This window comes from Arabidopsis lyrata (assembly GCF_000004255.2).
Source record: "Arabidopsis lyrata subsp. lyrata unplaced genomic scaffold ARALYscaffold_6, whole genome shotgun sequence".
Lineage (NCBI taxonomy): Eukaryota > Viridiplantae > Streptophyta > Magnoliopsida > Brassicales > Brassicaceae > Arabidopsis > Arabidopsis lyrata.
The window spans coordinates 22770238-22783637 of record NW_003302550.1 but is presented as its reverse complement, the minus strand read 5'-3'; the positions used below and the strand labels follow the sequence as shown (position 1 = coordinate 22783637).

Here is a 13400-nt window from a genome sequence, read left to right as displayed (position 1 = left end):
ATGACATTTTGCAAAAGACATCTTCCAATGTGACATTGTGTATAACTTTTTTTCAACCATGATATTTCTGGTAAAATTTTTTTTTTTTTTTTTTTTTTTGTAAAAACGTCCAAAAAGTTTTAGATATTTTATAAATTTCCACAAATTTATGTTTTTTATCACTATTTTTTTCCATGTGAAATTATGTTATTCTATTTTTTTCTTCTTTTTCGGTCGGTAATGTTTTTTTTTTTTTGACATCTTTAGATCGACAAGGCCCGATCCATAACCAATCCTTACTACGCGGGGTAACGCGACTTAGTGGAGTCGAACTCCGGTGGAGAATGCGGAGTCAAATAGACTTAACCACTTGACTAAAGGCACATCTCCGTTTTCCTTTTTTTAAAAAAAAGTCTTATTACAAAAGAATTACATCTAATTCATTTAAAATAACTGACTTGAAGTTAGCACAGTATAAATAATCTGTGTAAAAACAATCTCAGAAATTCATATGTGTATAGAGAGTAGAGACTAGTCATAAATCAAAAAGTTGGTGAAGCAGAAGTGATCATCTCAATAATCTGATTATGTAGACTTCCGTTGCTTACTACAACACCACCCGCGGGAAAAATGAGCCTCCTTTCTGATTGATCTTCCTCCAAATTGATCTCATCTCCTTCCCAATCTGTTACCTGACGAGACAGACAGTCCATATCTCAAGAAACTTAGACCCCACGAAACAGACCCAAATATTAGATCTCAAATAGAGATCATGATCATCAGAATGAAAAATGTTTTGTTCTTTTTTAGGTTGTTAGATTCCCAAGTTCATAAAGAATCATGAGTAAATTGGCCAGCCAGAGCAAACCATGTCGTTGTTATTAGTCGATTTTTAAGACTCTTATCGATGAAATTATGTGGGAATATATGGTATAGCAAGAATGGCTTTGAGATAGTGTATAAAGATTTCACAAACCTTTCCTCCGGCTTCATGAACACATATGATCCCAACAGCATGATCCCACGACTACATGTTTTTAGACAATCTCTTGAGAATACTCGCTAGAACAAAATAAGAAAAAGATTGTGTTGTGCATAGATCCGGATCAAACAATTGACTACCTTTATCGTTCGCTGAGTTTTGGCTCGGAGAAGGAAAACTGATGCTCTGCCAGAAGCTACCATCAAATACTTGCACAAACTGTACACACAGATTAGGAAACTGAACTGAGTAGAAATGTCATAATTTGCATACAAGCAACTCGTAGATTATAAAGTGATAGTTTTAACTCTAAAGAGGTAAAATTGTTCATTACTATTTCTTGTTGGATGGAAAACTTTCATGTGTTTTAGTAGAGAGATAGTTAGTAGAGATACCTTCCACAACATGTGGGCAAAAGAAGAATCTCTTTATGTTGTAAGTCCTCTGAAACTATACTTGCGTCGAAGAAACCAGAGAGAGGAAGTGATTCCCAGGTTTGGCTTTCTTGTATACAAAACCTTGCTTTGTTCATTAAAACACAGGCATCAACAAAACACCTTGTCCAGTCACCGGTTACTTTGCCAGAGACATTTTGTAACCTCTTGGTCCACGTTCCACAGCCTATATGCGACAGCATTAGGGTTCCGGTGGATCCATCTGAAATTTCTTCTGGCCAGTTTGGACAGCCCATGACTCCTAGCACAATTTCATTATCTACAACAAGGGCCAATCCTACCTGAGATTTACTCATAAGAAATTATGACGAAGAAAAGAATATCAGAAACAGAATTGAAAACTTGAAAACTCACATCCAACTCATATGCATGTAAAAAAAATCTATCTTGTTCATGGCTCCGAACTTATCAGTAGTGTTTTTCCAAAAGTAATTTTAAAAAACGAGTAGAGCTAAGAAAGGAGGGTTTTTGAGGATGTATCAATCCCACAAGATAGTTTCAGTAACTCTCACAAGAAACATTTTAAAATACTACAAGGAAACGATAATCGCAGGGTTAAGAGACATACCACATATAAAGCGTCATCTCCTTTAAGAAACCCTCTTGTGCCATCAATTGGATCCAAAACCTTCAGAAGATCAATGGACAGAGTATTATTTATAAGCGAATTGCAGACAGCATGAACAGTATATTGAAAAGTATCATCTAGACACAAAAGATATGCCATTTTAGTGCCATTTCTTCTGTTTCGAGTGGACACAAAAATCGATTACCCACTTCTCATTTCAAGTATGACATTCCACGATTTACAAACTTCAAATGGACAATCTACTGTGGATGGTAAACATCTTATCTATTAAGATTAACATTAACAACAAATAGCTACCGTAACAAATGGAACTTAGAGAAACCTTCATATATCATGCTAAAATGTAACATACCCAATAAGTAGCTGGTTTGTTGCAAAAAGCGTAAGCACCTTTTCCACCTCTGTCAATTGCTTCTAGTACATCAGCATCAGACAACTCATTGTCTCCAATGCTTGCTTTTGATTTGACTTCACTTACCACAGAGCTTACAAGGTTATTAGCACGCACAAAATGAGAGTCTTCCTCAGCCACCAAAGGTATTGAAGGAAACACTTTCGAAAGCTCTGCAATCACAAATAAGCAAAGATAAGATTCAATCTGGAACCTCTACAACATCAATCACTTAAAACTATTGATTCAACAATCAAGAAAAGCCTCAACTAGTACCCAAGCTGACTAAAGCTTGAACTCCAAAATCTGCAATTGTAACTGGAGTTTGATCATTCTTCTCAACAATCTTCTCTTTAGAAGAAAAAAGCGATCTTTTGACCTAAATATTTGTCAAAACCCAAACTTTAATATTCATCAAATCTGAAATTGAGAAACAGCAGGGGTGAAAATTTAGCGTACATCAACACAGAGACGACAAGCTCTATCAACAGCATCAATGGCGACCTCAAGCTCTTTATGATACTTAGCTTGATGCTTCGGAAACGGAAGATTAGTAGCTCTGAGAGACACAAATCGGAAACGATTGGAGAGATCAGAGATGTGTTACGGAGATGGAGAAGTAATCGATTTGAGGTAGAAGAGAGAGACCTTACGATGAAGTATCGTCTGCTGAGAGGTGTAGGAGAAGGTGAGAATCTGACGGCGGAGAATCGAGCTCCGGTGTCGAGAATGTACATTGCGGCTGATATCTACGGCGGAAGGTAAACCGGTGGAAATAAACCGGTTTTCTTTGATAAATAAGCGTTCCAACTCCGTTGTCAAATTACTACTAGTGAACTGGATGGATAAATTGACTAAACAGACTTTGTTTTTTTTGGTCAACTAAACGAAAACTAGAGGAGAGGGGGTGTATTGAATAAAAGATTTGGAGTAATTTTTATTAAAATGACAAATCCTATATTATTCAAATATAAATTTTAAAAAAAATTTTAAAATTAATTGTTATTAGATTAGTAATTTTAAAATAAACAATCAAATCTATTGTTATTAGAAACATTTTAAGTAGTGGATTTGAAGTCATTTGAGTGACTTTAGGTGAGATTTCAAAGAATTTATTAGTTAAAAATAAAAAGATACAAATCTCATGGTTTTATGTGAGATTTGAGAAAATTTTAATAACAAAATCCTAAATCACTAAAATCATCTCAAAACTCAATAAAACTCTAATCACTCTAAATTCATCATTCAATACACCCCCTAAAATTAAAGAAATAAAATAATTGTTTCTCTTTCATTGGTTTTCATTGAGTGTTTTTATCAAAATACTCCCTCTGTTTCAAATTATAGGATGTTTAAGAGTTTTTATTTTGTTTTATATAGAATGTTTTACAAATTTCTAGACAAACTTTAAATACATTTGATTTTTATGACTCTTTGTATTCTGCAGTCTTTATTGTAATTGGTTGAAATTTTTCAATCAAATATTAAATAATACTTTTAAAAATAAAAAATAAAATTCTTAATATGTGTGTTTTTAATCAAAACATCCTATATTTTGAAACAGAGGGAGTAATATTTTGGCTAAAATCACAAATTTTCTTAATCTCCATTTTAAGTACTTTCAAAACATCTTACATTTTGAAACATAGGTAGTAATAACTATTACAAGATATTTTGGTCCAATTTTTACTATTGATATGAAGTTGGTATGGAGCTTGTAAGGAGTAAAATAAAAAAATTAGACCAATATATCTTGTAGTAGTATGGAGTTTTGTAGTCTGGAGTGTTGCATATTAGTCCAATTTATTAAATAGTACATTATGTGCGGAGTAATCTGACTTTAACTTTAGTCTAATCTGCACTATATCTACCAATCATTCAAGGCCTTTGTGTTAGCTATTATACACCTGGGACTATTAGAGCATATGCAAGGGTGCATCTTTGAAGATTGATCTTAAGGGAGGAAAAATATTAAAATATTATAAGAGCTTTAATTAAGATCTTTTGTAAAGTAATTGATTATTGGTAGAACATGTTTAGATCATATGAATTAATAATTTAATAATCAAAACATTTTAAAGTATATTAAAATTAAAAATTTAGTTTTAAAATAGAAAACATTAAAAAGTAAACTTATATTAATATTGATTTGAAAATAAAAAGAAACACAAAATACAATTCCAAATAATTATTAAAAAAACATATTAATTAAAGGTTACAAACATTTTATTTAATTAATACAAAGTTAAAAAAAACTTATTAATTATTTGGAAGATGTCCAAATTTATTCCATATATTCTCAATCAAATCCTCTCTTAATTGGCGATGTGCTTGTCTATCACGAATTCTTGTGTGACCATCACCTAGACCTTGGAGATTTGTAGGCATCTCGACTGAAAACGTATGAATATCGTCTTTTTCGAATTCTTCTTCGTCATAGAGAGTGTATGAATGGCGTTCATTTTCGACAATCATATTATGGAGTATGAGACATGCTCTCATAATATATGCTATTTTGCCTTTAGACAAAAACCGACATGGATTTTTAATCATGGCGAATCTAGCTTGTAGGACTCCAAAAGCACGCTCAACATCTTTTCGTGCACCTTCTTGACGTTGTGCAAACAAGGAATGTTTCGGGTGTTGAGGCTGTGGGATGGATTTAACAAAAGTCGCCCATTCGGGATAAATACCATCCGTCAGATAGTATGACAAATTATACTCCCTTCCGTTGACATAGTAGTTCATTTTGGGTGCTCGACCGTAAATAATGTCATTAAATACTGGTGATTGATCAAGAACATTTAAATCGTTAGAAGTACCTGGCGCTCCAAAAAACGCGTGCCATATCCAAAGATCAGGAGAAGCTACCGCCTCCAAAACAATTGTTGGTTTATCGGTCCCTCGTGAATACATTCCTTTCCAAGCGGTTGGACAATTCTTCCACTTCCAATGCATGCAGTCGATGCTTCCAACCATCCCGGGAAAACCCCGTTGTTCTCCATAAAAGAGTAGTCTTTCAAGATCCTCTTGTGTGGGTCGGCGTAGGTATTCATTGCCAAACAAATCAACTATTGCGACGACGAAATGTTCCAAACATTGACGTGCCGTCGTTTCACCAATACGTACATATTCGTCAATCGAGTCCGCCGCAGCCCCATATGCTAATTGTCGAATTGCTGCAGTACATTGTTGTAGCGGTGATATACCATTCCGGAAGGTGGCATCTTTTTTTGGTTTAAAATATGGCACTTCGGCTGCGAGACGATTTACAATACGCAGGAACAATGCCTTGTTCATGCGAAACCGTCTGCGAAATAGGTTCTCCGTGTAAGTCGGATTATCACAGAAATAATCCTCCCACAACTGTTTGTGCCCGTCTTCCCGATTTCTTTCTATATAAGTACGCTTCTTCCTTTCGGTCGGAATAACCTCTTCAGTAGCATCACATAGATTATCAAATTGTTCGTCACAATATTGGTCAAAAAAATCATCATCATTATTAGATCCATGATGAAAGTCAAAATGATTGGAAGAAGAAGCCATAAAAAGGAACCGAATACGAAGATGAGAAAATATTAGAGAAGGAAGTTTGAGAGAGTTATAGGAAGTTTGATTTTGATGAGAGAAACATCGGTATGAATCACATATTTATAGAAAGTAATCTATGTGTCTCTTGCTTTAATTCTACAATCCAAACACATGTGACTCTTGCTTTAAAGAAAGTAATCCAAACACATGTGACTCTTGCTTTAATACTACAATCCAAACACATGTGACTCTCGGGTATTGATTCAACATGACATCTGACTTTTTTTACATTACATACTCGATTACATCAATACAAAGTAAAGCTTAAATACATAGAGTCAAGTCCCATGTCTTCTTCAACCTGAAACCAACAACACAGAGAGAAGTTTGCAAGCAAATCAGAAACTGGAAATAAAGACAGAGATCAATACAAAGGTAGTTAAAACAGAACCATCACAGCCATTAAAACTTACCTAACAGAAACATCTCAGACAAACATAGTTAAAACAGACATCAATACAAAGGTAAATTAACTAAGTTTTGCCTAAATTAAAACAGCTCAAACATTAGCTTCTTCTTAAGGACTTTTTCATCTTCATCCAGTGTGTCATTCTTGGCAAGGAGAGTGTTGTAAACAGACATCTTTTGGAGTTTTTCCCTCATCAGCATATCCTTCTCTTTCTTCTCCCACATGTTATCAGACGCCAAAGCTGGTCCTACCTTGTCTTTACCTTTGTTCCTCTTGGCTTTCATTGCCTTTATACCAGGAGGCCTACTCTCTTGCTCACCAACATTTGATCCGGAAGATGGTGCAGCATCATTGGCTTTTCTTTTGTTAGAGCTGGTTGTCTTTGAAGTAGGGTTCATAGGCTCCAGGTTAATCCATTTCTGTTCGTAGCGAAGGTCATTCCATGCATACTCCAAACTGAACTTCTTCTTGTACTTGATAGCGTATATCTGGTGAGCATTCTTGAGAATGTCCAAGTCATTCATGCCACTGGCTTTCTCACTCACTGCTTCAGCATAAGCTCCACAAAACCTAGCGACATACCTATGGATTTTTTGCCATCTTTGCCTACAGTGGTCAGGGAGCCTTGGCTCAGCCCCATTTAGTACATGAGTACTAGAAGCATAATACTCTCCTATGCGCTTCCAAAAGGCACCTGACCTTTGGTCATTCCCAATTATCACATCCTTTGATGTGTATAACCAGCCGCTTATAAGAACAAGATCATCCTTGCTGGTCCAAAGCCTTCTCTCCCTTGGTGTCTTTTCTGGTTGACTTGCAGCTTGAACTGGTGGTGAGCTCGGTTGTGAACTAAAAGAAGGGATTTGAGAGAAGGAAATGTTTGCATTGGAAGAAAAATTGCCGTAAGGGAAGTTTTGGAGACTATAGTATGGTTGAGATTGACATGGTTATTTGGATGGTTATTTGAACCCATATCCGACAACTTAATAGAAGGAAGAGAAGTAAAAGCTTAGGTAAAAGGAGAGATTCAAAGAGGAGATAATGAATTTAACAAACCTCTGGTTTAATAGAGGCAAGTTAAACTAGTTATTAGTCTTAAAGTATCATTACCTACCACAATCAAATCAGGTATAAAGACACTTTCAAACCAAAAAAGCTTTAAAGTAGCAAACTCATAATGAGAGCTAACCTTGAACTACCAAGGTCAGATCAGTATTTATTATAACTTTCCACAACTAGAAAGTTAAACAGACATTACTAGTCTGTTTACAACCAAGAAAGTTAAACAGACATTACTAGTCTGTTTACAACTAGAAAGTTAAACAGACATTACTAGGTTTCACCACTTATTAACAAAGCACTACTCAACTATCTGAAACAAGAACAAGAACAAGAACTCCAGTTTACTAGATACTTCAGCAGCTAATCAAAACTATATTGAGTAGGGAATTACCTTATCGTTGGCAGGAAATGGTTGTTGGTGTTGCTACTCCGATTTAAACTTCAGAGCTACCTCACCTACATGTCTCACAACCAAAACAAACACTTGTAGTTAGTTTAATCAACAACCTAGGCTCACTGAAAGAAGTCTGCATTTGGTTAGTGAAAGTACCAGGAGTATGTCTTCCAGCAATTGCATTAGCACCAGTGTACTGAGCAAACTTCAAGACAGCTCTTTGACCATATGAGACAAAGTGTTTCTCAAGACTTGCCTAAAAACAGAGGAGAAGGTCTAGTAGGTCTTGACTTAAATTCTGGATGAAACTGAACTCCAACATAGAATGGATGATCTTGAAACTCAATCACCTGTTGAAACAAACAAATAAGATTTTGACAGAGAGAGAGAGAGAGAGACCAACACTAAGATGGTGTTTTCTCTTATCTCATTTTCTATACCTCAACTCGTTTCCCTGTATCATCTTTACCCACAAATCTTAAACCAGCTTCTTCAAGTGCTTGAGCTACTTCTGGATTCACCTAACATCATCAAAAGAAAGACACCTTTTTCACGTCATTGCTGTCTGGTAAATGCCCGGAGAGAAAACAACTTGCTGTCTTTAAAACCGTGAACTGAAAACTACAAGGATTCTCAAGGAAACGGCAAAGATAAATGCAATTTTTAAACTTACAGCTTTGAAGTGAGAGAGTCTCGGTTCTGTAAATGTGTTCTTCGGGATCCAAGTCTCATTGTGCTTCCCATATGTGTTCTTGAGCCCTGTGGTAATATCAACAACAGTGAGAGAATGAATGGACTCCATTGATAGATTTATGAATACATGTTTGGAATACATACTTCTGGCATAAAAATAACAACAGGGTCAGATGTCTGAGCATCGAACTCGGTGCTATTTGCTCTTTCCAAACCCAAAACCTGTAACCCATGTCAGAGAATAAGAAGAAGAACATTAAGAAGATAGTCTTAGGAAGAGAGATAAGGAACACAACAAGTTGAAGTTATTTCAGAGTTTGCAAAACATTTCTTACAGATCTGGCAAACTCAATTACTGCAATTTGCATCCCCAAGCAGATCCCAAGATAAGGAATTTTGTTCTCTCTAGCGTATTTGGCTGCTAAAACCATTCCGCTCACGCCACGATCTCCAAAACCACCAGGAACCAGAATGCATTCTGCGCTCTGCAAACAACAACAAAAAAAAAACAGAGACGATATTGTTGGCAAACAAATGTCTCCTTTTCAATAGACAAGTGGAGAGGTTATGAAATAAATCAAATCAGAGAATTCTAAGACTGAAATTCTCACCTTGAAGATGTTCCAAGCAGCAGCATGTGCCTCCGGAGTCTGCAGATGGCTGACCAGCCGCCGTAGCTCCTCCATTCGCCGCCATTTTCTTCTTTTCTCTCTGTTTCTTTGTATCGGCAAAAAGAAGAACTAAAATGAAAGGTAAATGACACGAGATAGCAAATAACGAAGCAGGGTGAAGATTTGGCTCCGATTTTGCCGGAAATCGGCCCGAAATCGGCGAAGTATCAAAGGCGGACAAAATCGCCGACGAAGATGTTTCGAGAGACAAACCCTAGATTAGAAACGATTTTCGCCCAAATGAGAAAAGATTTCCGATATCAAATTTGGTACCCAATCCCAGCCTGACACGTCACCGCGAGAACGGGCTTAAAACTGATCTAGCCCAAGACCACTTCACCTGTTCTTAACTTTCTAAACCCAATTTTTATTATTTGTTTACTCTAAGAACAGCCCATAGGTTCCCCCGATAAATATGGCCTTATCGAGGATATGTTATGATCCAATCCGGAAAATATGATCTTTTAATTAGTTACAAAAATTAAATCTATATAACAATAACAATCCGAATAATTTTTATGGTTACGTCTTTATCGTAATTATTCGTTAAATACATTTTTAAATTTTCAACAATTTGAAAAATACTCTTTACGGTTGTGTCTTTTTAGAAAATTATATATGTTCATTTAGATTTTTTTTTTTTTTTTCACCATGTTTTGTTCTTATTTTTTTTTTATCACAACTCTTTGTTCCAATAGTTGTGTTTTTTACAAACAAATGTAAATTTCCTAAGTCTAACATTTTTTCCATCTGATTTACAATTCGATTTAGTTTATGTTTGCTATTTTAATTCACCATATTTTCAATTTAGCTTAATGTCGAGACTAATAACTTTCTGTGTGAACAAAAGAACTTTGTTAATCTGACCCTTAAATACTACGACGATCTCTTAATTTGAAGGAGTAACTTGAGGTCAACTTGATCCATATCAATTATTTTAGTGATCTATCTTATTAATATTTTTTTAATAAGGTGATATAATTTTTTTTGGCTTATATATATATATATATATATATATATAAGTTCTGTTATATAATAATAAATACTTTGGAAAAATATAGATAAGTTCTATAACTTACTAGGATCGGACCCGCGGTCCACCGCGGGAGAATATTGGTTTACATACGTTGCGTTTAATATTGTGTGTGTTTTTTAGTAGAACGAATCGTGTAGTATACTTATAAATATTCATAATAACGAATTGTAGAGAAAATGTAAAATTATTTATAAATATACCCATCGTATTAATTATGATTTACAAAATAGAATTTTGTGTTTTAAAATTCTAAAATTAGACGATTCATGGGAATTAGAGCAGTCAAAATAGGTCAAAAACCGCGGGTTGAGCCCACATCATCTCACTATGGAGCAGATTTGGGAAAATATATTAAACCCGCAAATAAGCGGGCCACATGGATTAATTCGCAGTGGGTCATAGGTTTAATCGCTTTTCATCTGCGGGTTGGCGGATCAGCCCGCATATTAGTATTTATTGATAAAATTATAATTTATTCAACATGTGGTAATTTAAACAAACTTTTAATAGTATTTTTATTTATTTATTTATTTTAGTAGTATTTTAAATTTTGGTTACTTTAAAATTATTTAAACAAAATCCATAGAAAATCCCGCAAATCCGCATACATTCGTGGGACGGGTTTGTATTTCATATATGCTACCCGCGGGTCGTGCGGACCGACTAACAGAAGTCAAAATATTTTTTGTCTATCGCAAAACGGACTTAACGGGACGGATCAACTCGCTTTGACAGTTCTAATGGGAATATTATTTAGTCATACAACAAAATGAAGTTTGGACATAGTAATAATAGAATATGTATCTTATTTGTTAGATGAGAGATTGAAAGATGAAGTATAATGATTAAAAATTAATTATTATTTTTCATGATTCACAAAATTTAATAAATACTTATCATCTTGTTGAATAATTCTAATATCATATTCAAAAAAATCTTTATAAATTGAAAATTAAACTTCTTTGGTAAGCTATAGGTATGAAAATATCATAATTTCAATTTAATCTAATTAAATTAAAATTAGTTACATGGATTTCATATCTATTTAATTTACACGACCAAAATAAAAATATCTATTTAATTTACACGACCAAAATAAAAATATCAATCTATACTATTAATTGGGAATCACTAAAACATAAAAGACCTTTTTGTTGTAGGATATTACATTTAATGCCATTGGAATTTTTGAATATGAAAAAAGAAAAAAAAATCGAAAAAGGTAATTGAAGTAATTTCCATAAAATCAAGAAATTAGCAATATTTATGGAAATTGTTGGCAGTAGTTTTCATAAAAATCAGGCTATTGATTTCGAAATTGTATATATAGAAACTTATTTAATTTGGTAATATATTTTGAGATAATTTCTTAAACGAAAAAAATCAATTTAATATCATCATATATTTTAGATGTTAATCTATTTCCTTAAGAAACTACACTAATAATTTTGAAATCATTTAAAAAAGATACCTTCAATCTCTTATTGTGCACATAATAAATCGGTGTATCAATAAAAATTCCCTAAGTTTAGATTTATCATATTAAAAAGGGTTTTGTGCAAAATAACCCTCGAAATTTTTTCTTATCAATACCTAACAAACCAATAATATTTAAAACAAATATATATATTATTATTCATTATTGTATAAGATAATTAGATCAAATAAAAATAGTACTCAATGGTCATGATCTTCATGTTTAAAATAATAGATTGCTAGATGAAATTGGAAAAAACGAATTCATTGTTTTATATAACTATATAAAGTCAAATCCTTAATATATCAAAATCTAAAAAATGAACATATACTTAGCAAAATCAACACCATTTTAATATATGTCAAAGAATTTAAAATTATTTGTGGTAACTCAAATAGTTTTTCCTTTTTTGTTATCTTACTTTATTTTAAAGATATGCCATTGATTTTTCATTAATTTTGAAAATCTTAAAACTTATTAACATTTTTAATAGAAAAGAAAATTTGTGATTGATTAATAAACTCGATTTCGTAATCTTTATGGTTTTAGATTTGCAAAATTTTAGGAGCATAACTTTTAGAAAAATCTAAACAAACCCTTATCACTCTTCTATACTTCACTATAAAACTATTCTTCTCTACTTCTTTCGCAAACTAAAAGATGAACCATAATCTCTATAATTACTTTTGTACTCTTCTTCATGTCTTTTCCATGTTCATATAATTTGTTAGTTTCTACTTTTTTTTAGAATCTATTGGAGACCTTTTCATTGAGATCACTCTTTTGCAGCTTATGTTCTTTTTTGTAAACAATCTTAACAAGAATAAGTACTTTTATGTAAACAAATATATAGTTGTTCTTTTTTGTTAGATATAATCAACTATAAAAGATAATTTATATGTTTTTCTTCTTTGCGAGCACCAATTTAAGTGTGTGTTTTTTTTTTTAATTATTATTATATTTTTTTTTATTATCATTATTAGACTATAAATATTTTTTATTTTTCTCTTTTATATATTTGTATAAAAGCGGATAAAGATCTAGAACTAAAAGATGGATTGAAACAAGAGACCGAGATCATTAAGCAGTGCTAGAAGAAAGTAACGATAAAGCATGTCGATTACAATCCGCTATAGATGTATCAAATTTTTAGATTTACGTTGCCATCTTCCGAGTGAGAATCGCCAGAGAGTAGAGATGATGCAAGAGCATTGCTTGGACACTCATTCCCACCAAGAATGCATCAGATCTCAATTGGCGGTGGAGGAGATTCCTGAGACGACGGTGATGACAGTAGTTGTAGGTGTGGTGGCGGCAGTAGCTTTAGATGTAGTAATTTTCTGAATAACCAAATTTTAATTTATAAACAATAATGTTGCATTACCAAAATTTAATTTTACACTTTTTAAAATCTAATATTCTTTCCCAATTATACATTTCTTTTATAACTATTAATCCCCTGACTTCTGAAACTGTTACAATTATCTGTTATGCAGCAAAACCAAACTATTTATATAAATAAAACACTAATAAATGATGCAAATAAATCGTTAAATCTTTAAATAACTAAAAAATTTATTCAAATTATAAAACTAATAAAACAGAAATAAAGTGTGTACCAAAGTTTTTTTTTTAAACAAAAGATAAATTTCCAATGAATATGTTATTATT

The 13400-nt window shown here is 33.1% G+C and overlaps 3 protein-coding genes across 3 annotated transcripts; all 3 read right to left on the bottom strand.

Annotated features, from left to right (window-relative positions):
* Nucleotides 1–386: 386 nt before the first annotated feature.
* Nucleotides 387–3244, bottom strand: LOC9308804 (putative PAP-specific phosphatase, mitochondrial). The gene is made up of 9 exons (XM_021020761.1): nucleotides 3045–3244; nucleotides 2856–2955; nucleotides 2673–2775; nucleotides 2358–2569; nucleotides 1985–2044; nucleotides 1357–1697; nucleotides 1102–1180; nucleotides 956–1006; nucleotides 387–671 (listed from the first exon to the last, which is right to left on the bottom strand). The coding sequence occupies exons 1-9, from the start codon at nucleotides 3131–3133 to the stop codon at nucleotides 522–524; spliced, it is 1185 nt and encodes a 394-aa protein (XP_020876420.1). The 5' UTR covers nucleotides 3134–3244; the 3' UTR covers nucleotides 387–521.
* A 1360-nt stretch (nucleotides 3245–4604) lies between these two features.
* LOC110227209 (putative nuclease HARBI1) lies at nucleotides 4605–5957 on the bottom strand. Its single transcript, XM_021020750.1, has one exon. The coding sequence runs from the start codon at nucleotides 5940–5942 to the stop codon at nucleotides 4656–4658; it is 1287 nt and encodes a 428-aa protein (XP_020876409.1). The 5' UTR covers nucleotides 5943–5957; the 3' UTR covers nucleotides 4605–4655.
* A 2006-nt stretch (nucleotides 5958–7963) lies between these two features.
* LOC9310899 (CTP synthase 1) lies at nucleotides 7964–9147 on the bottom strand. Its single transcript, XM_021020840.1, has 5 exons — nucleotides 8881–9147; nucleotides 8690–8767; nucleotides 8526–8611; nucleotides 8293–8447; nucleotides 7964–8202 (listed from the first exon to the last, which is right to left on the bottom strand). Exons 1-4 carry the CDS (start codon nucleotides 8974–8976, stop codon nucleotides 8408–8410), a joined length of 300 nt encoding a protein of 99 aa, XP_020876499.1. The 5' UTR covers nucleotides 8977–9147; the 3' UTR covers nucleotides 7964–8202; nucleotides 8293–8407.
* Nucleotides 9148–13400: the final 4253 nt, after the last annotated feature.